Source organism: Corvus hawaiiensis, chromosome 8 (assembly GCF_020740725.1).
Source record: "Corvus hawaiiensis isolate bCorHaw1 chromosome 8, bCorHaw1.pri.cur, whole genome shotgun sequence".
NCBI classification, from domain to species: Eukaryota; Metazoa; Chordata; class Aves; order Passeriformes; family Corvidae; genus Corvus; species Corvus hawaiiensis.
In genome coordinates this window covers 3,789,874-3,817,722 of record NC_063220.1, presented here as the reverse complement: position 1 = coordinate 3,817,722, position 27,849 = coordinate 3,789,874, and the positions used below count along the sequence as shown (strand labels likewise).

The following is a 27,849-nucleotide window of genomic DNA, read 5'->3' as shown; positions in this document are numbered from 1 at the left end:
TAGCTGTGGGAACTGGGGACAGCAGAACGGAAAAGTGCCAGGAAGGGAAAACAAACCCCACCAAACCACTTTGTTCAGGTCATTCAATGTAAGTGGTGAAGAATAATCATTTTCCTTGGGTAAAGTCAAGTAGGCTTATTTATCTGCCTATTAGGTTAGTAATTGTTCTGGCTCACACCATTTAAAATCTTTATTGACTCATTATCCTATTGCCAGTTGGTCATTAATATTTGTGTCTGCATCACAGTACAGCTGGGTCGTTTCAAGCAGATGGATCAAGGCTAAAAGGAGCTCTTTTTTAATTAATTCCTTTTTTTTAATCAATTAAAGAGTCAAAATTGCATATAGAAAGGAATTTTATAACTAATTTAAATTGCTGCGGTCCTCTGCTAAAAAAACTGTCTAACATCTTTTAGTGCATATGTACGTCCAACAGAAATTTTAAACACCATTTTGATAACTCATAGTACAGATAAAGACTCGTACAACATGACAGCTGACCTCTTATTTTCAGACATCATCTCCCCCATTACAGCAATTACCTTAGTGTAACAACATATAGTACACTCCAGTAAAAATGATAAGTAAACATACTAATTTGTCAGTGGTTTCGTGTGACTGAAGCCATTCTGACCTCTTAAAACTACATTTGCTGCATTATTTCTCTTTTTTTCAGCCGAATTCTGCTGTGCAGTTATTTGAGTTGGTGTTTGAGAGAGCAGCAATGTAATTTCTGCCAGCAGAATTTGGCCTGGTTTCTCTTTGTGATGGCTGCAGAGGGGTGCTTCCCTCTTGTTTGTTTGTTTTTAGCTAACGTTACAGTCAGATGGAGCAGAAACATGGCCAGAGAAGCTGATGGACACTGGAACACCCTGAGCAAGGTGACATTCAGTAACTTCCCAGTGCTGTAGAGACCCTCGTGAGGAAGGCATCAATAGTTGGTATAACCTGTGGTGAAACGCAAAGTGTAACAGCTGGGAATGCTTTATTTATTGCTGGTGTACCTGCAGCCCTGATAAATCCTACCTGTGAACTAGTGTAGGACCCAGTGCACTCTGAGAGGGAGTTGGTGGGTTGGAGGCTGAGAAGGTGAACTCCAGGAGTGTTTGTTGAGCAGAGCAGAGCTTATCCTGTGCCCAAGGGATGAGGTGAATCTGGATCCTTGCTACTCATCCAGCCTGTGGCAGCCAGGCACCCATGTGCCAAAGGGTATTGACACCCCTGGCTTAACCCAGGAGCCAGGAATGTCTCTAAATTCTCCAGGGACTATTGTTGTTATCTTTAGGTGGGGATTTTAGAGCAGTGGGTGGCAAAAAAAAAAATCCAAAAGTGGCTCGATAACATATCCTTTTAAACTTTTAAGAGATAATATTTATTGATTATTTAATTTACTGTGGCATATCTTTGAGAAAGTTTAGTAAACTCCACCCATCTCTTCCCAGCGCGTGCAGTTCACTGGCAGATGCTTTGGAGCCGATCTGAAAGCCCATGGACAAGATCAGAAAGGCCATCGGTGACTTAAAGGCTTCTCCTGGAGCCAGCCCTAACAGAGCCTCAGTGCCGTGCTGTTATTGTCTTAATCGATTTACACAGCACTGACACGAGGTGAGCTAGTTGCTTTTTATCTTACAAATAGCAGGGAGCTGGTCCCTTACAAGACAGAAGGTGGTTAAACATCCATAAAAGATGCTCAGGCTGTGCTCTGGCATTTGCATTTACAGCTGTGTGCTGATAGTGTGTCCATTAGCATATCCATATGAAAAGCACACAGTGGCTGGACGTTTACAACATCCTGTTGTTGGGCTGGGATAGTGCATCTGTTAGCACAGCTTTGTACAGAGCCCTTGAAAAGGGCAGCGGAAATCTGGGGAGCAGGGAGGCTGGGGAGCAGCTGGACAGTCCTGTTAAAATAAAATACCTGGAGAGTCTAACAGGGAGAAGATTGTGAGGAGAACAAGCGGAACTGGGACTGTAAAACAATTCAGGGTGTGGGGGTTCAGACGAGTTGGGAGCTCACAAAGAGCCCTTTGGAAGTGTGTGTGCCACAAGGAGTAGGAAATCTTTGTTATCACAGCAGATAGCGTGGCTTAGCACAGGCTGTGCAGATGTTCAGAGTTCCAAGGCTTGCTGTGCCTTCGGGACATGTGATAGAAAAGGAGCTGTTCCTCCTAGAAAGAGACCTTCAAGTAAACTATACAGACTCTTGTGTAAATATCTGTTCATTTGTTTTTTGTACTTGACTCTCTTTGTGCTTTCTACCCAAAGGAACCCAGTGACCCAGGTGTCACTGCCCTCCTGAAGCAGCAGAGACACAAAAAATGAAGCTCTTCTCTATTGTCATGTAGCTGTTCCCTGGCAGAGCCGGAAAGGGAGCCAGGAACTGATCCTCAGTGGGTGCAGAGTTGTCTCAGCTCCTCTCCAGTTTGTAACATTAGCTGTGGTCTCAGTGTGCCGAGAGCAGTGGGTGTTCCTAGCCCATATTTGCTTTCCTAATTAGCAGTGTTCATTATTTCTTTAAAAAGATCTGTGTCCCTGAAGTTGTGGGTGCTCACCTGCTATCTGCACAAATTGCAGGAGTAAGTGCTTGCATTTTTGGAGTTTGCACATCATTAACCTTTAGGGTCTCAGAAATAGAATTCCTTCTTTACAAACAAGTGCTGTTTGTGTACAAAGTGAGAATTCAACCCTGTCAAAGATAACTTGGTTTTGAATTAATTTTTAATGGAGTTTTAAAAATTAAAAATTTTAATTTTTAATTAGCAGCTTCACAGAATCATGGAATAGTTTGGGTTGGAAGCAACCTTAAAGATCATGTAGTTTCAACCCTCTGCCACAGGCAGGGACCCCTCTTTTTGCACAGAATGAAAGCTATTGGAGTAGCATTCACTATGTTGTCTATAAAAAGATTTTGCTTAATGTAAATAAATATATTCCAGACCGATTCATGCTGACTGAATTCCCAAAGATCTGATTTTTTCTTTGACAGCTCCCAAAGTGGAGATTTACCAGCTACTTAAGGTCTACTGGAGTTTACTTATTGAACCACTTGCAATGTGGTTAAAGTCTTTTAGGTGTAATACATTAAGCTGATTTGGTAATCTGCAGCCTTAAATGCATCTTGTAACTGAACTTAATGGACCAGAGAGATTTTTCTTATATTCTGCTTTGTGCTTCCTTTCTGCAGATTCCTTTCAAAAGCACATGTTATTTTTATTAAATACTGAATTCTAGATTTCTCTGTTGTGTGCATTGTTGCCTGCAGATCTGTTGTCCTCCCTGCTCTTCAGGGAGGTGGACTATGATTTATGGTGCCGGATAATTTGTGCAGTAATTCTGGTATCCAGCTGTATTTGATGGCCTTTGCAGAGAATTCATGACAGCACAGACTTTGTGTTTGTTTTAGTGTGCAACTTCCAGGATTTCTTTCTACCTCTGAAAAATTCTACATTATCAAAATACCTAAATAAAGGTGCTGGTGGGTTTTTAATTGTGCTTTCAGCTACAATTTAGTGATTTTTTTTTTTCCAGTTTTTGCTGTCAAACACTGTCTCAGAGTGATGCTTCCAGAGTCTTTACTTTTATAACTGCACCCTTCCTTATGTCACCCTTGCCCACCCTTAAGTAACATTGGCCTCTTTCTTGTGGCTCCTTCATGTGTGCCTATTAATCTGCTTTTATTCATGTGCAAAGGTAATGCCCTCCTATTTTTTAATCCCTTTTGCAATCCCTCCTTTGGATTGCCTCCAAATGATCCCCTTCTATATTTAGAGAGAGGTGAGCCATATGAGTCTGGAGAGGAAATTGTGCTCGGGAGATAGCAGATGTAGAGATGAGTTTCAGGCACAGGAATGCAGGAGGGATTGGGGCCAAAAAGTGCCATGTGTAAGGATTTGTCAGGGCAGCCTTGCTACGTGGAGCAGAAAGTTGGATCACCGGAGAACCAGGGCTTTAATGAGTCTGGCTGTACTCAGGACCAATGACAGGACATCAGTGAAGGGAAACACCAGAGATCAGGGGACCAAAGTGGCATCAGAGACGTGACAGTAAGATTTAAGCAGTTTGGATGTGCTGTGATGGCAGAAATCAGAGGAACGAGAAGTTTTGGGCACTGGGGTAGAGAACGAACAACCTGGAGTTTTATCTGCAGCCCTCTGGTTGCATTGAACCCACTGAGTTAAAAACAGCAGGGAATTCAGTGTTTCCATGGAATTAGGAGAGGCTTGTGCCATATAAGGATGGGCAAAGGCTCTTATGGCCTCCTCCAGGCTTCTGAAATAATGACTTTGCCACTGGAATGGCAGGATTACAGATTTGCAGAGAGAAGATAGCACATGATTGCCACAAAATACACTTTTTGAGCAGAGCAAATGTATTGTCCCCCCAGCAGGCATTTCCACAGCTGGACCCCAGAAGGGGTCATTGCTCTGAGCCAGTGCTGAGCCAGAAAACCCTTTTGCATCCTCAGGTGTGTGTGATGCTCCCAGGGAGGTAGGTTCTCCTGGGAAAAGCCTGCAAGATCAGGAGATGTTTAGATGTTTTACCTGGAGCACCAGCACCCTGGCCCTTGCAGAGGGCACTAATATTAGCCCTGCCCAGGTGGGAGGATGGTGTTGCTGCACAAGTCCTGCTTTTACTTTGTGGTTTGGTTGCAGGTGCTGTTGATTCCCTGTGTTCCAGACAAAGTATTAGAGTGCTGACAGGTTTACACTGAAGCACACTGGTATTTGTCCACTGATGCCAAAGAGTCAAATAGCAAAAGTGCTCAACATGCTTTCTTTGAAATTAAAAAAAACCCCAAAGCACTCTGAAAAACCAAAAGCAGGATAAAAAGCCAATTCTGGAAATCTCATGTAGCTCATTTCCAAGCCCCTTTGAAGTTGATGTTGGACAGTCTCCAAGCTCAGGCTTGTTGCCTCTTCCAGGGTTTTGCTTTCTGCCCCACCGCCCATCTGCACAGGACCTCTGGCTGTGGGCAGGGCTTTCCCCCTGCTCCTGTCTTAGGAAGAACCTTCACTGCAAAAGACAGTGGGGAAAGATGGGAAATCTGAAGTTCAGCCTTATACCTTTTCCTTAGTCGCTTCAGCCATGTGCAGGATAATGTGAATTTAAGGAGTGGTGGTTCCCAGCCCAGATTCCAGGACCATTGCTTTTCCTACGGGTGTCACAACCTTTATATCATCTGAAAGAACCAGGTTTTGTGTTTTATGTGCCCAAAGGCTGCCCATAAAGGTTGGCAAGGGCAGTTGGCTAAGTCTGCACAAGGTCAGTGAGGATGTCTAATAATTGTCCTAACACTTTACCTGTTATGGAACAATAATGAGAGTTTTTTCATTATTTTCGGGTGAGTGAGCCTGGCAGATGCTGACAGCCAGCAGATGTGTAAAGTTCGAGGTGATTTGTAAGGGACCGGCTCATCTGACGCATGGTAATTGCATTGTGGGACATTGTCACTCAGCCCCGTGTCCTGCTCCAGCAGAACGAGGTAAAGGTCAGTTCAAAGAGCTGCTGAGGCATCAGGGGCAGCTCAGGGCTGAAATTAAACCCCTCACATCCGCCTCTCCCCTGGGCAGGTGCTCACGGCGTGCCTGGAGCCAGGTGGGTGCCCTGGGTGGAGATTTGGGGATCATTTGGGTGACCAAGTGGTTGTTTGGATCTGGAGTGGGCTTAAATCCCTCTTCTGGTAAGGCTGGTGTGGTAGCTCAGTGCTCATTTGTCCACTTTTAACTGGGGGCTTGGAAGTTTCTTTTTGTGACTTTTCCCTTCAGTGCCTGTGTGCTGTGGCAGCTCCCTGGCAGAGCAGGCGCTGGCAGCACAGCCTGTGTGACACACAGCTGGAGGGGACACTGAGCCTTCCATCTGCTCCCTGCTGCCCTGCCTGCTCTGCCAGCCCCTCCAAGAAGGGCTCTGAGAAGTTTCTTTCGCCACTTTAGCTGGGTTTGGCATTTGTCACACCCTGGAAGGTCAGAAGCTGCTCTCCCCTCATGCAGGTTAAATCAAGCTCATCAAGCTCCCCCGTTCCTGCTTGTGGGCATTAGGAGTGGTATGAGCAGTGATGTTGGAAATTGAGTGGATTTGTCTGATGCTGAGCCTGCTGATGGCCCCAAACAGGGAGGGAGAGGCAGCTTTGGGATGTCCACAACTACCTGGACCATGCTGGGTCCCTGCACAGTGCTGCCTGTCCGTGTGCTCGCCTTGTGCTCTAATCAGGATCAATTCCTGGTGCTTATGGAGTTCAGGTGGGATCTTTAGCATGGCCATGATGTGTGGAAGTCAGCTGAAGGCCTGATTGCATGGCTTTCCTGGGTGTGCCTGTGCTTCTGTAACAGACCTGCTGATAAATCTGTAATACGCTGGAGATCTCGATAAAACGTGTGTTGTGTATTTCATCTCCCACTGCCCCATTCTTGTGTACTTGCAAGTACCTAATCCCCTGCTCTTTATCTTATAGGACATCACATTACAAATCTTGTTCTTAGTTCTTCTCCTGACATCCCCACACTTGCCAGCAGTGGAAATTGGAGTACATTGCTTTGCTGGGAGTGTGAGCAGTTCAGAGGCTAGAGGTTTTCCTTGAAGCTTTGCAGCCCTGGAGACTCACCAAGCAAAGCATCTCACCTGGCAGACACCTTCAAGCCACCTCTTTTAGTTTCTCCTGGTACAAAACCTGCCTGACCAGGGAAACCGAGGGGGAGTTTTGCTATAAACATGATTGGAGCCAGGATTTCCCCCACTTAGAGCTGTTGGTAAAAGCTCTCCCTAATTGTTTAAGTTCTGATTTAATAGTTGTTTGCTGGCCTGCAGGCTCTGGTCACCATCCCTGTGCTGAGCATCCAGGGGTGGATTCATCCCAGTGTGTGTCTGTGTGTAATCCTGAATGTGCAGGTGAGTGTGCCTGTTCTGTGCAAGGATTGGGCAGAGAGGTTACAGGGGGTCTTTTCAGAGATGTTAACTGGGAAGGAAAAGGTGGCTTTTCATCAGAAAGATATTTTTAGAGAAATAAGTATTGTCTAGAGTTTTTGTGGATTTTTCTTTCATTTAGTGTTCCAGGATATTTTTGGAAGTCCTCTTCAAGTGTCACCAGATGACTCCCATTTTCTGTCCAGCTTGGCCTAACTCACTGTAGACCTGATCCTAAACATTTTCTGAGCTCATTTGTTGGGGTGGTAATTGCTGGTGGCCACAAAGGCATGAAGTGTCCAGACTCCTCCTGCTTTAGTCAGTCCTTTCAGAAATGTCAGTCTGGTTTTCATCTAAAATGCTGAGAAAGAAGTGAAGTTTGTAATACAGGAAAACTGAATCTATGCTTTCACCAAGCTGACCTGTGAGGCTGCTGGTTTGTCTGTTGGTGTTGTCCCTGGATTCATTATTTTGACCTTTAGGAAGAGAAAAAGTAGATTCTAATTCAACAAATGCCTACTTCCAGGCAGTTGTGAATCATGGGATTTTTTTTTTCCCCTGAGAGTGTGCAGAGAGGCTTTACATTTAGAATAATTTTTTTTTTTAACCACGGCACACTCTGTTAAAGTTTGTTGTGTGTCCAAATTACACTGCTTTGCTTTTTAACTCCAGCTGAAACCGTGTCTCGAATAACAGATGTGGAATATTGTCATCCCACTGTCACACCAATTGTTCATTGTTCTGAGAAGGTCACATCATAATTCATTAACAATAATTATTCCCTGGGTACACCCTGCACTTCTTCACTCAATTGCTTCATTAACTTGAGAGTGAATCTCACATTCAGTGCTCCAATCAATGAAGATATATTTATAATGTACAAGTGGATGCTATTAGTTACAATATATTAACTGCCTAATTTAAAATAGAAAAGCTATCTTTATGAAGGGCAATTAACCACTAAGTGTAATTGATAATTCACATATCTATGATTAGGAAAGACAAATAATAAGAAAGAAATGAATCACCAGCATTATTAAAGAAGACACTGGCATGCAGTTTTAATGAGCAGAAGGGGCTCTCTGGGTCAGGACCGGATTTCCAAGAATCCTTTGATGGAAAGTTCATCAGATCTGTTGTCTCGAAGTGGTTTTGGTGTTTGCACCAACCAATTGAGATCATCTTCCCTACAAAATGCACCCAACATGTATGGTAGTCTTGAGAAGCAATGCAGGGAATTCCTGAAGAGAAGAGTCTTTTTTCTTTTTAATACAAAGAAGAGTCATAATATTTTTATAAGAATTTAGAAGCCTAGTTCCAGACTTACCTAGGTATCTGAACCTGCATGAGCTCAGATCCTCAAAGGTAATTATGCACAAATTCACATGAATACTGACAAAAAGTAGGCATTTTCACATATTAGAGGAGCTGAGTGACAGTCCCTTAGGCAAATGTGTATTTCTTTTAATTGTGGTACATTTTCACTGTTTCTGATTTTCTGTGGCCACTTTGAAACACATTGGGTCTCCAAACAGCTGACAGCTCATCTTGGGGAAGAGGCTTTTTGAGGACATCCACAGCAGGTCGCCTGCTTGGATCAGGAAACAGAGCTGCTCAGAGGCAGAGGGCTTGCAGGGGGTTCACGGAATCACAGGATGGTTTGGGTTGGAAGGGACATTAAAGCTCATCCCATTCCAGCCCCTGCCATGGGCAGGGACACCTTCCACTATCCCAGGTTGCTCCAAGCCTTTTCCTGCCTGGCCTTGGACACTTAGGGAATGGGGCAACAGCACAACTTTTGCAGAGTACTGACCCACAGGAACCATGTCCTTGTTTCTGGACACTTGTGGCCATGTTTTCATCCCCTGAGAAGCCATTTACCTGTAAACATTTACTAATGAATCCCTTGAAGTGCCAGATTTTTTCAGGATTACCCACCAAGTAACAGCACAGGGGTTTTGTGAGAGATTTAATGATAAGTGTAAGGGGATCTACCCCAGTGTTGATAAAACATCATTGAACTACCTGGCAGCTGCAGTGCCCAGAGTCAGGATTTCAGCTGCATCTGGTTATGGCAAAGGATCCTGCTGCTGGTTTGGAATATCTTCACCTTTTTCGCAGAACTGACACTCTCATCTCATTTTTCTTTGTCTCCTTAACCCCTCTGCTGCTGTTCCTCCACAGGATCAAAGCCTCTGGGCTGAAGCTGCAGCTCTGCACCAACGAAACCCAAGCAACCCGGGAGAATTTCGTGAGGAAGCTGCGGGCCATGGGCTTCGACGTCTCGGTGGCCGAAGTGACGGCGCCCGCGCCGGCCGCCTGTCGCCTGCTGAAGGAGCGTGGCCTGAGGCCACACCTGCTGGTGCACGATGGTGGGACAGCACTGCAGGGACACAGGGAGGGAGGGAGGGGAAATGCTCTGTTTTCCTCTTTGCTTTAGGATGGACGAATAGGTGTCTGAAGGGCGCTTGATTCAGAGCGGGATTTATTTATTTATTCATATATCGTCATGCGTGAAGGGAAACACAAATCTGGGGAAATGCCATCGCTTCCATGGGATCTGCAATGGTGAGGGATTTGTGATTTTGTGGTTTTTTTCCTCCTTCTGTAGATCTTATCCCTGAGTTTGCTGAGATTGATAAGACAAACCCGAACTGCGTGGTTCTTGGAGATGCAGCAGAAAACTTCACCTATGCAAACCTTAATAAGGCTTTCCAACTTCTGATTGGGATGGAGAAGCCTGTTTTGATCTCCCTTGGAAAAGGGTGAGTTAAGCTCTGTCTCTGTCTGAAGTCTCTGCATTTTTTAATAGTATCTTTAATGAAGGCCAAAAAACAATGTGAGCACTCACAGTACCAATTTTTCAGTTTTTAATCTGTGCCTCTGCTGAGAGCCTGATCTGATCAGGATCTGTCAATGAAGAGGACTTTTGTTGTTTTAAGAGAGCCTCAAAACCTCATAAGAATGGAGAGTTTGGGTTTTGGTGTGTGACCCCCAAGTGAGTGAGTATTTAGTATCTCAGAGGTGAGAACTGTTGGTTTAACTGCTGCCTGTAGCCACGTGTTCCTCTCTGAACTGAATATAAATGATTTTTCATAGTGAAAGAAACAGATTTCAAGCAGGAAGTTATTAATTCCTGTGCTGAATAATGACAAATCCCAACAGCCTCCAAGGAGTTACCGTTATCTGTTGTGTGATGCATGGGTTTAAAGGAGACTGTGCATATTTATCTTGGGGAAAGTGCAGTGACAACTTTGCTCAGTGGTTCAATAGACTGTAATGGGCATGAAAACCCTTCCTAGTTTGTGGGTTATTGATCCAGCAGGGGAGAACTTATCAGTGGGAAGGAGCAGTTAAATTCACTGTGTTGCCTTACCTGACACTCATGCTCTAATCCTCCAACAGGGCTGAAAAATCCTTACTGTTTCTCAGAAGGATGAGGAGAAAATGTTCAGCCAACAGGAGAATGGCTAATGTACATAAAATAAAAAAAAAATCAAATTTTGTGTTGTGTAATACCATATTTCAAAACTAAATATAGAATCAACCTTTGTTTAGGAACTGCATTGTGATCAATGCAAAAATGCCTTTCTACCCTGTGCATGTAAAAGTATTTGGTCATTCATTAATATAAACAGCTCTTTTTTGTTACTTTTATGAAATATTATTTTTCATTTAAAAAAATAAAGATTTTGGGATATTCAGAGCTCAGTTTTCACCAAGAGCATATTGTTTTTTAATGGCTGATCATTGAGGTAACATGAATACAAGTTCTCTGGTGAGTTCTTCAACTCAAAGGAGGGAGATTATAAAATGTGAGAACTGTTCTCCTGCCTGGAGAAGCCTCGTTGATGCAAAGGGCCACGTACAAAACCCAGCTTCATTCTTAACCTGCAGAACCAGCACAACTGGGTGGACCTTAGCGAGGTGCCTGCCTTGGGCCAGCAGGTTGGGTTTGGGAGAAGTTTTAGTTCATTCTATAGAAAACAAAAGTGTCAGAGTCACTGAAGCAGAATGCCCTGCTCCTGGAAATGGAGTGATTTACATTTAGCATCTGTTTTGGGCTGAGAGTGGGAATTGGCTTTGTAATTTCTTCTGTCATGCCACTGTCAGAAAATTAAGCTGTTTACACCAGACTATAGAAGGTTAATGGCTGTTCTAGCAAAGGTCAAGTGGTCATTTTAAAGGAAGGCTATGCTGAATAATCGAAAATGGCAGAAGGATAAGGCATAAAATCTTAGCTGACTGCTCATCCTACCTTTTTTTCCTGTTGTATGGAAACCTATCTTTGCTCTGCTCGGAGCTTGGAAGACCTGTATGAATGTGAATTGCTATTCCAGAAAAACTCTCTGAAGATACCTTCTAATTCCATGAGCTTCATGGCAACGGGAGCATTTTTAGGAGGAACAAAATTCAGCTTGGAGGGCTTTCTTAGCCCTGATAAACAGGCTTTCCTTGTGTTGGGGGCTGAGACAGCAGTGATGATCCTGTTTGGGGTCTCCTTGCAGACACAGCGAAGGGTCACAGCTGCTGGTTGGTGCCAGCCCTCATCTTTTACCTGCCAGGGGGTCTCTGTCACTGTGCAATAAAATGCAGCCCAGTCCATCCTGGTCTAAGCACACTGAAATCCCTTTGAACCACTGAAGTTGTTCCCAGATGGATTTCTGGTCTGGGATCCTTCCCCTAAGCGTTGCATGGTCCTGAGCCTGTCCTTTCCTTAACTCCTGGTGTTAAACCAAGGCCTGGGATTTTCTGATTACTTGACTTTTTATGCAGCCATATGGACACCTATAAAGGCCCAGAAATAATAAAATGTGGTTTCTTTGTCTTTAACTGCCAGCGTTTTCATTTCATGGGAACTTTATCACTTTCATTTCCAGACGCTACTATAAAGAAACCGATGGTCTGAAACTTGATGTTGGAGCATATATGAAGGCATTAGAGGTATTTTATAGCTTGAATTATGCTTACTCGCCCTGTGCACCTTGTTAAAAGAGCAACTGGGATAAATATGGGTCATCTTCTGTAATTACTCACCTTGGTGGAGGGAGTTTCCACACATTGAAACTCATTTGCTGCGTTCTAAAGATGGGCGGATTCATTTATTTTCTGCCTTTGTTCCTTTTTTGGTTTAAATTTGTTTTATTTAAAACGTGAACTTTTTCCATTGTGGTGCCTTTATTGCAAGTGAGGCCCTTGAAAGGAGGAATCAGAAAAGAGAAAAGTGGAATATTGTGTGCAGGATACCCAGGAAAAACCTTCAGGTCCACGTTACCTGCTAAGCTCTTACTTGTCTAGGAACAAGCCAGAAACAATTTTTTTCAACATAGCACTGATATTTAGTTGCAGGAAAATGTAACTTCTAAAATCTCCTTTTTCAAATGTAACTTCTCAAAACCCAGATTTGAAACTCAGTTTTTCACTTGAATCATTAAAATTATATTGGGTGGTTGAAGGAATCCTGTAAATCTTTTAGGGCCCTCCAGTGCATTTGATAGTTTTATATAAAGGATATTTGCTGTAAGAGTGATGCTCTTAACAAAATGAGCAGTACTGGAACTGGGTTTGAAGATTACTCAGTGATGGAGAATGTGAAAGATTTGTACCTTGAAGTGTTTCAAGAGCATTTTCTCCTCTGCCAGAGAACTTCAAACACTTCTGTTATCCAAATTCTCTGATATTTACCTTCACCTGCTAATCCATTGTGTTATTTAAGGGCAAAAATCCATAATCACAAAGGTTTTATAACTGGAGTTTATAGAGTCGAACAAATCCTTTTCTGATCAGCGTTTTTTGTGTTTCTCTCTTTTTTTCCCCAGTATGCTTGTGATATCCAAGCTGAGGTTGTGGGGAAACCAGCAAAAAGGTTTTTTGAGTCAGCCCTGGCAGAGCTGGGAGTTCCACCAGAGCAGGTAAGGTTGAGGTGCCACAACCACGGGCTGTGCTGTGTATTTCTGCTCACTGGTGCTTTTTCCTGCTTTGCTATAACTTTGAAAAGTTACAAAAGAGGCTGAAGGAGAATGTGACCAGGACTCAATGCTTGGCAGAGGCAACAGAGGTGCCCCAGTGTCTGGCAGTCTGCTTGGAGGCTGCAGGGTGGTGGGATTGATCCCAAAATGTCATTTATTTCCTGTGCTGTCACACTGACTACCTTTTTTTTTTTTTTAGTAAAAGGGAAAGGCAGAAGTAAAATATTTTGTCATTTTGGTGAATGGGAAGCACTGACTGACCCCAAACCTCCTCCTGTATTCCTGCCTTTCCAGAAACATGCTGAATGTGTCGTGCTTCCTCAGTACAGCCCATTTTTCCCCTCTCTGTAGTTGTTCCCAGCTCCTCTTTATTGATTTGTTGTTCTGTCACACAGCACATAAGGATGGGTATGAGAAGACTCACAAACAGCAGTGAATTACAACACAATAATTCCATCAGGGGGGTTTGGGTGACATTATAAACAACAGGAGCAAAGTTTGGGTGGCTTGTAGGTCCCTGGAGCCTGGAGATGAAATTATGGCCCTGTAATTCAGAGTGTGCTTGGGTTTTGCTTTATTACAGAGTGGGGAGATGGAAAAGACCTAGTGGGCCATCTAATCCATCTCCTTCCCCATGCAGGAATGTTCCCTGCTCCACGGTTATTAATGTTTTGTCCAGAGTAGTTTTCAGAGAGCTGAACAACTGTCAGCACCCTGGGGGTGGTGTTCAGCCCAGTGGGTTTTGTGGGAAGGCAGCTTTTCCTGAGATTTATCGGGATATTTCCCTTCTAAACTGCATCTCCTTATTTCTAGTTTTATTCTAGTTAACAACCAAAATAACTGCTTGCCTTCCTGAATATTTTCTCCATCCAGTTATCTCCAGACTTGTTATCATTGCAGGAGTTGTTTTTTACTTAAACTGTGTGGTTTAGCTCTGCTGCTTCCCTTCATTCAGTCCCTCTGCTTTCTTCTGTACTCCCTTCAGTCTGTCCATATTTTCCCAGGAACAAGATAGCCCAGTCTGGACTATCCCTGGAATATCCCAGGTGCAGCCACAGCAGTCATTCAATCCATTCATCCAACCAGCAAACCCCAAAATCCTTTTCAGACTCAGAGTAGCATTGGAAGAAAAACTATCTGGAGAAAAAAAAGAACAAAAAAACCCACAAGCCACAGAGCTCAGCCCTTGGATACCTTGTGTAAATCACACAAATACAGGTTTGTGTGTCCTCTCAGAGTTGATTGGGGTGCAGGAGTAGGAGGGAAGGTGTTACTGCTGAGTTTTTCCCTTTTCCATAGGCAGGGAGGTGCAGTTTCCTCAGACACTTTTTCCCAGCTCAGGGACTGCCAGGACCACTGAGGGAAGGCACCATTACAGGGATGCAACACCAGAACTCCTGTCTCTAAATCCTTGCCCCAGGAAACAAATCTGATGGAATGCATCACCAGGCTGGCAAAAATGGTCCCATAGGATGAGCCCCAGTGAGTGGTTCCCATCAGCTTCAGGAGGATTTGTTTTGGGTACAGAAAAGCAGGAATTATCCCAGGAGAGATAATTTACTCATTCTCTGCTTTTGCCGTGGTGCTACTAGTGCCTATCTTTGTATTTTGTCAGAGTTTTGGCTTTTTTTTTCTAATGTGGGTATAGTATTTTATACTCAGAGAGATTGGAGATGAAGGAAGTGTGTGCCAAACCAAGGAGTGCAGCAGACATCACTGGATAATGGCACCAGTCACTCCATGCTTTCTACCATGGAAAAAATAATCCACACTGCTGGAGTTAAAGCCTGCATCATGATTTACACATGTGTAGGAGGAACAAATTACAGCCAAGCAAACTGCCTTAATTCTGACATCTTTTCCTAACTTTTGAGTGCTTGACCTTGCAACTTTAATGTACTTTTGGAGAAGGATTTGCAGGTTGGTTTAGTTCATGGTACCCGGTAATAAAACCTCAGTATATTCACTTCAGTAAGTTCCTGTAATGCACTGCATTCCATTTTAATCTGCATTTGTAGTGACATGACAGGGGCTGGTTTTACTTGCCTTTGCTTTTACGAAATGTTTATTCCAATAATTTATTCCACCTGTGGAATGCATTTAATCCATGCCATCATTAAACCATTTTAGATGAGCTATGCTTTTGAAAACATATTACAATTTTCTTTCACTTGGCTTTTAATGAAAAATACCTTTTTAATAAAGCTGTCTCACCACAGTAATTTGAGACAGTGGCAATTCTGAAATTCCTCAAGCTGCTTTAATCAATAAAGTTATCAGCAGTCGTTTCCCTTGATAACTGCTTCTTACTGGGACCCTGACTTTGCCTTCTGCTGCTGAGATGTTTTCAGCCTGCACTTAGAATAAGAGGAACTCCCCAAAGTCCAATTTTCATTTTAACCTTTCCTCAATGGCCTAGAAATAACAGATTGCCAGTATTACTTTAATAGATTGGAAATTTAAACCTCTTAGAGGTAACCAGACCTATCTGACAATTCAGTACTATGACAAAGAATAACACATCTTAAAGGTTACTGAAATGCCTAATTCATGTGTTTTAAGGCAGCTGTAACAGTGGATGATTTTTACAGCTTTACAATAAAACCTAAATAATGTTAAGGTTCTGGTAGTTTTATATAATCATAAAAAGTTCTCTCTGTAGCAAATTATCCTGTTTTAATGGGAGTTATGGCAGGTCGTGCTGGAGTCCATAAACTACTGGTAGTTCAGCAATTCCCATTCCTGCCTCCTGCAAGTCTCAGGTGGGAGTTAGTGGTGCATGAGAGCAGAGGGAGGTCACCTGGGGGTGGCACAGGGGACCTGCTCCTGTGCCAATGTCCCCTCCTTGCTCACCAGTCACAATGGGGCAAGATCTTCCATCCCAAAATAAAAGTGGCCAAGGGAAGTTTCAAGCTTCAGTCCAGCTGAAAGCTCAGTGAGAGCTGTCTGGCCCTGCACCTTTGGAGTTCTAAGACAGAAACAAGATTAAAATTAGCAGTAATGTGGGATCCTGAAGCCTGGGAGATTATTCCTTGGGCTAAGGAGAACAGGGAGAAAAGTAAATCTGTTGTACTTCTTGTGTAAAGGGGTTTAATACATTAATCAAGGTTTGGTGTATAAGCTTTATCTCTTTATAGTCCTGGTACATTTAGCTTGATTAAGGTTATTAAATCTGTAGCAAAAAATCTGTTTAGGCATAAATATGTCTGACTCTGGAAGCATTCTCTGTGCTAGATATTCTGGTGGAGTTAGCACACTGCCTTCTGTGCATCTCTCTGCTTGCATCCTCCATGGGCTCCAGCCTCCAAAACATCTGAGCTTGTCCTGGTAAACACTGCCCTGCAACACAAGCAGGGCTGGGCAAATCAGGGTGTTCTCATCCTTCTCCCTCCTTCATTTCCTTACTCTGTGATTCCTTTTCCGATCAGACATTTTTCTGTGATCAGTTAATGAATGCTGAAACTCTGCAGACAAAAACTACCTGAGGTTCCCCCTCAGCACCCCAAGAGCATCTCTAAAGATTTATTAGTTTTGGCTGCTCACCTCACTGCAGCTCTGGGTCTGTGGCACAGGCAGCAGCAGTGGCATTGCTGACTGTGGGGATTATGTTTTGCCTTCCCACCCCTAAATTCTTGGAGGTCATGTTCATCTCCTGTGTTCTCACTGCCCCTTTGGGCTGAGTCTGATGGGGACCTTTGAGAGCAGTGTTTTCACATGTGCTTTATTTACTGTGTGTGTACAACCACACACCACCTCTCACCAGCTCAGGGAAATAGAAATTACACCCATCCTCATTCTTTGATGATTTGTCTTAAAACTCAGAGACTCACTGCATTTTTCCCCTTCTTTTTAGTTAATTTGTAACCAATCTAAAAAAGAAACTTCTGCAGAAGGCTTGAGCAGATAAGTGGTGTGATCCCTGTGTAAAATGTGAACACGAATGGAGATCTTTTAATTCCTGCTTTCAGTGGGTATGTGACCTTTCAGTTTTATATCTTTCTCTCTCTTCTTACCATATTGCAGTCAGAGAGGAAGTTAAACCCAGGTTTGACAGGTAGAGTTTTTTTATTTCCCTTGACAGCACACCTTTTGACCTCTATCTTCTTGCCAATGATTTTTTAAATCCTAAATGATTTGGGAATAATTGCTCCTCCTTTAGTGATTATTGCCCTTCACCGATAGTAAATCTGTGAAATCCCTGGGGGCTGGAGCACATTTCTGTATGCGTGTGCCACAAGCTGGCCTGGACAGGCATCGCTGCTCAGCTGCAGCTGCACTTCCAGAGCCACCAGTCTTGCAGGAAAACTTCCCTGGATGGGGTAAAATACAGTCCTGGCAAGCTGGAAAGTGCTTAGTGGGCTGCCCTGCTCTGCCCTTTCCCCTGGTCAGGGGAAATTCTTTTTAGGGTTATGAGGACACAGGACTGAAATTGTCTTTGCTTCAGAAATCTCATCCTGAATGTCAGGATTCGGGCTGAGCAAGGGCATGCAGGTGGTGCAGCTCTGTTGCCTCTCACCCTCAGGGAGGTGGTGGAAGGAATTTTGGAAGAAAAGGGGGTTATAATCTCTTAAAGCCAATGGTTAACAATGATTAAATATCCTGGAGCAGTTTGGGGGGAACTGGTAATGGTGGTTGGCTGGGGGTGGTGTTGCCAGGTTCTCTGTATGCAACGGTGGGATGATTCTCTTTTCCTTATCCACGTTTACATGCTTTATTTACTAATTACTTAAATGTAACCCATCATTTTCTCCCCATTTTGTGCTGGATTGCTGGTTTGGAAGAGTAGTAAGGAAAGGTGAACTATGTACAGGAGAAGCTACACGTTTGTAGCTCAGTTTGGTTTATGAATTCTCTCAGAAAATTTAGGTCTATCCTGAGATCTCCTTTACATGCTCAGTAATACGTGGGAGAAGATCCTGTTGCAATTAGAAAATTCATAAAAATAGCTCTGGAGGTTTAGTATTTTTATTCTTCCTCAGTATGTGTTTAGCCCTGCCCAGCAGATCAGAGCTGGGGGAGGGATGGAAATTCAGGCAGGAATGTCTGGAGTTGGAAGGTGCTGTGGTTGTGAAAGCCAGGCAGTTAAATTTATGAAGCAAAAGGCTGATTCATCAAGATGAAAATCAAATAGTTAAAGATGCAACTAATTTTGTTTTGGCTAAAATTCAACTTTGATACGAAAGGTGCAAAAATCTCATTGATAAACCACATTGCAGACTTTCAGATCTGTGCTTCCCCAGTTTTAGGTGCTGCCTCTGTTCTCTGCAGAATAATCCAGGACACCTTTGGGAGGTGTAAAGCTGATTTTTTTGATCATTAATGGAAAATCACTGTTTTGTGCATATACTGGGTTTTGTTGAAACTATAAAATGGCATCCCCCAAGCATTTTAAGTTTGAAGAATAAAATAAATGTGGTAATTTGTGATGCAGGTTGATAAGCACTTGAAATTTTGTCGATGTGATTGTCAACAGAAAGGACCCCTTGGTTGATACATTCTGATCTAGTAAATATCTGTATCAGAGGCAGGAAGGTGCTTTTTGTACTCTGTTTTTATCAAACACCAGACAAATCTTAGCACAACCAGTTACTTCTTTGGTAATCTACTCACTTTTGTTTATTAATATTTGCATGTACTTAAGCTGATGGTAACACAAGCCATGCTAGGCCTGTACACATCGTGTCATATTATGCAAAAATGAAGAAATTCCATTTTACAGTGACTTCCCAAATTTCTATATCAACCTGAGAACAGGTTGGGATCAAGCTCTCAGTGATTACAAGCTTAAGCTTTTGACTAGCCTGTAGAACACCAGATTTAAGAAGCTAAGCTTAATTTAAGCTGCTTGGAGCGTAGCAGGAACGGATTGTTAGGAACAGAAGAAGCCTAACTTCATAAAACTCACCATTTTCTTTGAACTGTGCCCAAAATCCCTTTGATTTCTGTGATTGATTACAAATTGTGCAGGTGTGTGCTGTGCCAGTATATTGCTGGAGGAGCTCTGGCATGAATTACCCTCAAGGTAGGATGACTTTTAATCAATACGATGACAATATTATCTTGTTTAATTTGTCCGATGGCAGCATTAAACCTCAAATCAAGCTGTTTGTTATGTCAGGGGAGGGTGACAAATGGCAGAAATGAACTTTTCCTGTATTTCACTGTCCTGACAGGCCATCATGATCGGGGATGACATCGTGAGTGATGTCGGGGGAGCCCAGCAGTGCGGGATGAGAGCGCTGCAGGTGCGGACCGGCAAGTACAGGTCAGTGCCCACCCTGCACATCCAAACCAGAGCCACAAGGCCAGGTTTTTTCCATGCCTTTTCCAGATCCTTTCCCCTTGGTGTGAATGTAGGCTTGCATTTATTGTCTGCACAAGCACCTCCTCGTGCAGCAGAGGCTTGGGTGGATGATGATACTTTCTTTTGGGAAAACGCTGTGTGAAAGTGGCAGGAAGGAGAAGACAAGAGTGTCTTTGATCTTTTGAAGAAATATTTTCTGCCAAATTACTGCTGTATTTTTTTCATCACAGCCCATAGACTGGTGTATTTCCTGGGGTTTGCTTATTTTTTTTCCTGCTGCTGCATGAAAGCGTTGTACACTTGATATAAGACGTGCGTGAAACCCGTGGCAGGGTTAGGGTTATAAAATTAGACTGTTGACTCAGCCATCCCTGGGGGTCATCTCTCACAGCTTTAGGAAGGGCTCCATATGTCTGCTCTTCCCTCCAGACACATATTCAGCACTGAGGTGTCTGAAACACGAGAGCTGCTTCCCCAGCTCTCACAAGAGTGCAGGATCCTGCTGCAGGGTCACTCATCTCTCCAAACAGCCCTGCAAACCCTTCCCTTGCAGGTGTCCCCATGATCCTGAGCTCTCACTGAGCTGTCACAAGTCCAGCTGCTGAGGAGGGCCCCGAGTGCACCTCTAACCAGGCAATGACCCAGTGCTGAGCAGGTGCCTGGGCCAGGTTAGGTTTGAGGGCAGCTCAAGGTGACTCCAAATGCAGTGCAGACATCTGTCCCACTGTTTGACATTCTGATCCCAACACCCAAAATCTCCTTTAACCATCTCCTCTTATCCTTAACTGTGCCTCCTTGTAGTATGGTTCAGCCACACCCTTTGTCATCTGATGTCATTTGTATTTTCACAGTTTTTCTTCCCTTTCAAATACTGAGACTGTAAAAGAGGGATGCTCCTTTGGGGAGAGATACAGCACATGAGAGTCATGCTTGCCATAAACTGTCTAAAAAGTTATTTTGTTCATTTTCAAGTCAATCTGCTCCTCGATTTTCTTTTTTAGTTTGTATAAGGTGATAAAATAATACCCAGTGCCTTAATTCTAATGGACCAGTAAGTGATGGTTTCTGAGGAAAAAAAGTCAGGTACAAGGATATTGTATTTTCTATAATTTTAAGATAGTACATCTAAAAATCACATATTTATCTGAATAAAGCTTGGAAAATATCAAATATTAAAGAAGTTATTATATAGTTTGTGCTTTTGGGATTATTTGTATCTAATCTTTGTAGTCTCAGGACCTAGACTTGATGATCCCTTCCAACTCAGGACTTTCTGTGATTCTAATCCCCTTAGTTTCCTAATGGAGGAAATAAGGACTCAGTGGTTGATTTTATTTTGATACTAATGGGGTCACTTGGCAAATCCACATTTCGTTGCCACACAGATTCAGGTGCCAGTGAAGAAGGTATCTTTGCACACAAAGGTGAATTAGATCTTTGCTACTGACCAGAGCTCTCCTGTTCCATACTTTGCCCATCATAAAGTATGCCCCAGGTGATGCCACAGCCACGCTGTTCAAGCAGCTGACATAAACTCTGTGTACACACACACATAAATATGTATAATCATATGCTAGAAAAACATTTTCTTGTATCAAGTCGTGAGTCATGATTTCACAGCTGAAGGGGAGTCAGCAGCTGTTCTAGATGGGGAACAAAGATTGTTTTCCACTGTTGTGTTTCCTGTTTCAATGTGTGGTTGGTGTTTTCTCAACTCGTGTGTATTGCAGAGCAGTGAAATACAGATGAGTGTCTCTCTCAATTCCCCATGTGGTGCCAGGCCTGCTGTCAACAACTGGGAGTAAAATGAAATAACTCCTGTTTGCCAGGAGAGGTCAGAGGTGTATCTATATTTTTAAGAGTGGCTTATTTAGTACACTTAGAAAATCAAGACTCACAGTGAGAAGAGACAGACAAAAACCCAAGTGATTGGCAGGATAAATTAAAAATAAATAAAATATGTTTTTTTGGTGGTGGGGTTAGTTTAAAGTTTGATACATAAGATCATATATAGGTTCTGTCTTCCCCTTTAGTCCTTGCTGACACAGAGCTCTGTGTTGCACCCGAGCACCTCTGGATGGCATCGTTGGCTCGTGCACGTCACTGTCAGCCACAGCCTGGGGCTTCCCCACCAGCTAAGGCTGTTTGTCCAGAAGTGCTCTAAAGCACAGAGGTGTCGGGGGTTTGCCAGGCTGTGGAGCACTGGTGTCGTGGGATTGCCACAGGTTTTGGTAACAGAGCCACAGAATGGTTTGGGTTGGAAGGGGCCCTGTTGTCTCCCTCCATCCTCACCCCAAGGCTGTCCCCGGCTGGCAGGCATTGTCAACTCCAGTGCACAGGTGTGCTTGGGGCAGCTCTCCTGATTTCAGAGCTCAGTGCAGTTTACATGAACATTTTAGGAAAAGGTTCTTCCCCCAGAGGGTGCTGGGCACTGCCCAGGCTCCCCGGGAATGGTCCCGGCCCGAAGGCTGCCAGAGCTCCAGGAGCGTTGGGACAGCGCTGCCAGGGACAGGATGGGATTGTCAGGGTGTCTGTGCAGGGATAGGAGCTGGACTGGATGATCCTTGTGGGTCACTTCCAGCTCAGGATACTCTCTGATTCTACAGTTCTGTGGGTTTTGAGGTCTGCTGCCTGCCCAGTGCCAACCCAGGTTATGCAGGGATATGCCCTGGCACTGCCCCCTCCCCAGGCTCTCACCCTCCTGACCTCTGCAAAGTCTTCTCCACTGCTGGCTGCTCTCAGGGTGAGATTCAAAATGTGGTTTAAGCTGCTGCAAAAACGTTCAGTTTTGCACCACCTTGCATGGAGTCCTGCAAGTTGGCTCCTTTCTCTTGCTTCTCTTGGATCCTTAAAGTTAATTAAAATCTGTGCAGCCTGTTTGCTTTAATATGACACACGTTGGCTGTTCCTCCTCAGTTTCAAGTGTTGAACTCTTCTTTCTCAGTAGCCAAAGCAGGCATAGCATAGATGAGTCCAAGAAATGCTATAAAGCCTGTCTGCTGCATGGAATAAAACTTCTGCTGGCACAAGTCAGGGCAAAATGGGAAGGTGAGGGGATAAGATGGGTGTGTTGGGGTGACCTGACATGGGGTGAGTAGTTGTTGGCCAAGTACAGCCTTTCCTAGGTGTGAAGTCTGAGGGCAAAGGGTCACTCTGGGCTGCAGCTTTGTCCTCTCTCAGTTTGTCCCATGTCCAGGATGGATCAGGCCATTGCTGCAGGCTCCTGAGGGCTGTGAGATTTGCCAGCACGGGGAAATGTGATGCCAATTCCAGAGTTTCTGTGCACACCTGGCCCTTTGTAGCCAACATCTTTCCCATCTAGGGAAGAACATGTTCTTGTCTTCCCGCACAGGGTATGTGCTAATTCCACTTGCAGCTAATTGGCCTTGACATCAAACCAATGATTCCCACAATAACTATTGATTCTGCAATGCTCTGTAATATCCTCGTTCCTCTTGCCTGCAAGTTGGAGCAGAGAAAAATGACTTTGAGGCTTTTCCAAGTGTCTCCTTGTAACTCTGGAAACAGCTTCCAGGTGCATCAGTGTGTCAGCTCACGGTTGGGTATTGGCAGGGGGTAAGAATTGCTTCCCCCATTCTCCCTGATTTGTACATAAAGAGCTTTCCACTGCTGGTGTGTGGCAGTAGCCAGGAATACTCATGGCAGTGCTGCCCACTGCCCCTGCTCACCTGTGAGCTCTGGGGTGGCTTTGGAATCTGGCAGTGTGGATTCATCCCCTTTCGGTGCCCACCTGGGCTTTCCTCCCTTTGATTAGGGATTTATCTCATGGCTGTGGCTGGTACTGACATCAGAGTCAACATCCCTGAGGTGCCTCATTACAGACATCAAGGATTCTCCAGGGATGGAGGATAAAAGGATGGAGGCCTGTGAGAGCTGCCATCTCCCTCCAGCTCTGCCACTGTTCTCCAGGAGAACTGGGTCAACTTACTTCATGTATCCCTGCTTTTTAATTATCCCCTGGGAATAATTATCCTGACTTCCTTGATAAAGTGGCTTGTGATCTGTTCCTCTTCCCTGATTAAAGAAAACACACAGAATTGGTGGTAAATTGGCTTGCCAGGAGAGAAATCAAGACATGACCAAGACAAAAGTTGGGACAGAGGAGAAGTCTTTTAAGCTGCCATCAGCAGCTGATTAAGGATTGAGAAAAACAGGTTGTGTCATCAAATGAAGTTATAAAAGTATTCTTTAAAAAATGTCCACACATAGATAAATTCACTGCTGTCACTGTGTAATTCACTGAAAGCTCATGACAACTTCTGTGAAGAAATAGTCACCTCTTGCTGCTCTGCAGGGAAGGAGCATCCCTCCACCCTCCCTTTCTTGCTCCATGTTACTAACCCAGCCAAGATGAACAATTTTATGAGTTCTTTCCCATCTCCTGGGTACCACCAGTGTGTAATGAGAACGAGCAGGCAGAGGCACTCCCTTTGTCCTGTGACACAACCAGAGGCATTCTTAGGGCCTCACATCCTGATAATTAAGCCTGTTTCAAGTATTAAATGGAAAGAGTTCCAACCCATATTTGCACTGTGAAAAGCTGTATTTTAATTCATGTTGGTTAATGTCTTAAGCAATGTTTATTAAAGCTGGTGTCAGCAAGTTGATTGTGATAACTGATTGCAGGCAGTCCCAAGGCATAGCCTTGTCACCCTTTATTGCATATTCAGATCATGATTTGCTCTGTCCGTGTGAGGATCTTCACATGTTTTTATCAATTTCCTGACCACAATTTGGTTACCATAATATTTCAATCAGCGCTCAGAGTAAATACTGCAGTACCTTAGCGTGCTCTTCTGATCACAGCCTTACATCTTCCCAGTATATTCCAGTGTCCAGTCACAGAAATTAGTAGCTCATGCATAAATTTAATTATCTTCAGTCTAAAAGAGAAGTGTGAGTTTGAGGGAGGTTTATTAGCAGGCAATTTATTTGTTGGTAGCATAATAAACCTCGAGGGAGCAGAGTGTGCTCAGGACACAGCCATGCTGTGTGCTAATGTGCTGTTCTGAAAGAATCAGTCTGAATATCAGGAAAGAGATCAATCTGCAATGAGAGTAGGATAAATAAAGGAGGAATGGACTGGGTGAGTGAGGAAAAGTGGTATTACTCATCAGTCTGACAGTTCTGCTCTCTGCCTGTCCAATGACTGACTTTTCCTCAGCAGTCCCACTCTAATCAACTCTCATCTCCAGCACGTAGGAAGGGAGGCAGTGTGCACTTTGCAAAGCAGGGTAGCAGTGACCACATCAGCTGCACTTTTGCTTCCCTCTTGCCTCACATCCACCCAGCTCATGCACCAGCAGAGACAGCTCAGGTTTCCATTTCTCCTCTTCTAAAGCTGATCAAGGGCTGGAGGAGGAGGAGCTGGTGCCAGTATCTGCTACCTGAAACCAGAGGCAGCGGGACCTGGCGGGGGGCACGTGGCTCAGTTGGTCTTGATGTGTGGGACTAAACCACTTCCAGGCCCTTTCTGACAGCATCCAAAGCTAATGGCCTTTCTGCTTTCATTCCCTTTTGCTCTGGTGCCTCGATGTCTTGGCAGTACGTGCTCCTCCAGCTTGGGCTGGCAGCCACCCTCCCTGCACAGCCACGTGCGCTCTGCCTCTGCCTGAGCAACACCAGAGCCCTGGGCAGCTGCTTGTCCAAAGCCTTTCCTCCTCCCTGCAGACCCAATTCCTGAGCTGAGGTGGTGCTGGGGGCAGGATTGTCTGAAAGGAGGCAGCTCAGGGCTTTTCCAGGCCTTCCACAGGGTGTGTTCCTCTGCACAGCACCCTCTGTCACCGCAGCACCCATGACCCAAGCAGCACAGTCCAGGAGATGGTCCTTGCTTATTTATATCCCTAGAGGCCTTTCCTCAGCACCTGCACAAGGCTGCAGTGAAAGATTCCCCAGGGAAGAGGCCTTTCTCAACACTTGTCCCTTGCAGAATGCCGAGCTGTATCAGCTTGTCCAGCCTTTGACAACGTTGATGAATTCCATACCAATGGAAAATCACTTTATTTCTGTGGAAATGTAAATGAGAGTGCTGAAATGTGCTGCAGAAAGGGCACAGCTGGGACAGCTGCACAATTTGGGTTTCACTAGAGATTTCCTTTTTTTTAAAGTGCAGGTTCCTCTTCTCTGCTTATCTTTTTCCTGTAGCTAAATATCCTCCAGGCTCTTTGGTGCATGGAGTCCTCTCAGAGAGACTGCTCTGATTGATAAAACCCAGGCAAAGCATTGTTTTCAAAGGGAGGGAGAAGCAAATAAGAGAGAGACAGGCCAAGTCAGCTGCTGATGTAACTCCCTTGAAGCAAATGGTTCAATATCTGGAATTTAATCTGGCTTGGGCCCTTACTCGTGCTGTAAACATGCTCAGGAGCAGCAGTGCCAGAACAGTGCCTTTTGCTGGCACCCTGTGAGCACAAACCACCTGAGTGTTCCTGTTTTAATGCTGTTCTGTGTGCCCACAGATGCTGGAGGGTCCCTGCAGGCTTAGCCAGTGACATTTATTTTTTTCTCTATGAGTGAGTTTAACCAACAAACCCAGAGTTGCTGCCCTCCATCCCTGGAAGTGTTCACAGCCAGGGTGGACAGGGCTTGGAGCAGCCTGGGATAGTGGAAGGTGTCCCTGCCTATTGCAGGGGATGGCACTGGATGAGCTTTAAGGTCCTTTCCAGCCCAAACCATTCTGTGATTCCAGCAGCTGCAGAGGGGATGCAGACAGGTTTTGTTGGGGTGCAGGAGACAGGGGCTGCCAGCCTGCTCAGGACAAGGGAACAGCCACAAGGCACGGGAACTGCTGCCCTCCAGCAGCCTCTGGGGCTGGGTTTCATCCCCTTTGGGAGGCGTGATGGGACTTGCCCAGAGTTAAAAATAAAGCACCCAACAGTGCCAGCTTTAGGCCTGCTGCAGCCTGGGATGTGTCTGGTGTGAGTGCTCGTGTGCAGCAGCAGCAGCAGGAGTGCGATGCCACAGAAGGGCTCCCCGGGCTGCCAGCGCTGCCCTGCTCCTGGCTGGGTGCAGACAGCCTGCAGCTGGCCCGGGATGTGACTCACATTCACACTTTGCCCCAAAACCATTACAATTCTCACTTGTCTGTGGTTTTCAGTCGCTGTCAGCAGCGGGTATGGTTACCCCTCAGCCCTGCTGAGATGAGCTCATTCAGCCCACGAGGCTGGTGCTGTTGTGTGGGGCCTGCATCCTGTCGGGCCTTTAAACTCCAGCCATCAGCCTCCCTAAAAACCAGGGATGTGCGTCTGTGAGGAGCACAGGGAGAGCCTGGCTGCTCTTTGCGTGGATCTGCAGCTCATCTCAAAAGCTTTTCCTTGCTTAACTGTGCTCTGTGCACAGCAATACATCACTTGCTTAAATGGGCACAGCACAGGCGTTGGCTGATCAGGTGTTGCAATTAGGGAAATTAGTGCAGTGAGTCGGATGAGGAGCAGCTGGGGGGGCTCAGGGACGACCTTCTTCCTCTACAACTACTTTGGAAGGAGGGTGCAGCCAGGTGAGCGCTGGTCTCTTCTCCCAGGTATCAATCAACAGGACAAGAGGAAATGGCCTCAAGCTGTGTCAGGGGAGGTTTAGATTGGCTTTTAGGGGAAATTTCTTCACAAAAAGGGTTGTCCAGCCCTGGAACAGCTGCCCAGGGTGGTGGTGGAGTCCCCATCCCTGGAGGGGTTTAAAAGCCCTGTGGATGTGGCACTTGAGGACATGGGTTAGTGGCACTAACAAGAATTTGGGGAGGCAGAGTGAGGTGATGGAGCTGTCAGAGCTGAGTGGGTGGATGGGAGCTCACAGGCTGCAGCCACAGGGCTGTTCTCCATCCCCATTCCCAGTGCAGACTGGAGGGGACACATTTCTCACTGTGTGAATTTTCAGAGGGCTCTGTGGGGCAGGACACGGCCCGCAGACTTGTGGAATGACGAGAACTGTTCAGCTCAGCTGTTGGCTGCACAACACTGGGTCCAGGCCTAAAAATAGGAGGGTGTCTGACCCCAAAGTGAAGGATTTTCACTCAAAACCCAGCCTGGCGCCCAGCCAGAGTGACATCATCCAGAGGGGAAGTTGGAAAAGCTTTCCGTGGAGAAGTGCTAAATGCACGTGTCAGCGGATAATCAAGCAGCACATTTGCTGTGGCCATGAATCAGGGGAGAGAGGGAATGGAGAAGGAAAGGCCTGAAGGGGGAGGAACAGGATTGGATTTCCATGTTGGAGAAGAGTTTTGGGAGTGTTGTCCATGTATAACTCGAGGACAGATGATAAGGTCCTATTCAGGCTGAGTCTGTCCTGTAAAGATGACACTTTCCTTTAAGTGTGCCAAAAGTTACTGTGCTGCACTCAAGGTTCAGACTGTGAACCTACCCAGTGGGTTTTGGTGATATTGGCCACAGCTGTGGTTTGAGTCTGCATGATTTAGACTTGCAGGTGCATGGATACTGCTCATGGTGGTCGTGGAAGCATCTGAGATGGCCAGGTACTGACTGACTCCTTGGTTTCAGCTCTCTGAAATTTGAAGCAGCTTTCCCCAGGCTAACCTTCAGGAGTTTGATCCAAATCTGTGCTCACGTGGCATGGATGACCTTGCTGTTGTTGTTCTAACTTCAAATTGCTTGAACACAGTTCCTCATGCTTCTGTGCTAAGCTGCTTTGTCTTCTCTAAAAGTGACAATG

General features: G+C 44.9%; 1 protein-coding gene across 1 annotated transcript in view; it reads left to right on the top strand.

Moving 5' to 3' along the window:
• The window catches only part of LOC125329499 (phospholysine phosphohistidine inorganic pyrophosphate phosphatase), a 72,631-nt gene that overhangs the window by 2,293 nt on the left and 42,489 nt on the right, over window positions 1-27,849 (top strand). Inside the window, exons 2-6 of the mRNA XM_048311617.1 lie at window positions 9,082-9,269; window positions 9,509-9,662; window positions 11,778-11,841; window positions 12,717-12,809; window positions 19,040-19,131. Of these exons, the coding sequence (XP_048167574.1) occupies window positions 9,082-9,269; window positions 9,509-9,662; window positions 11,778-11,841; window positions 12,717-12,809; window positions 19,040-19,131 (591 nt within the window). The remainder of the gene's footprint in view (window positions 1-9,081; window positions 9,270-9,508; window positions 9,663-11,777; window positions 11,842-12,716; window positions 12,810-19,039; window positions 19,132-27,849) is intronic.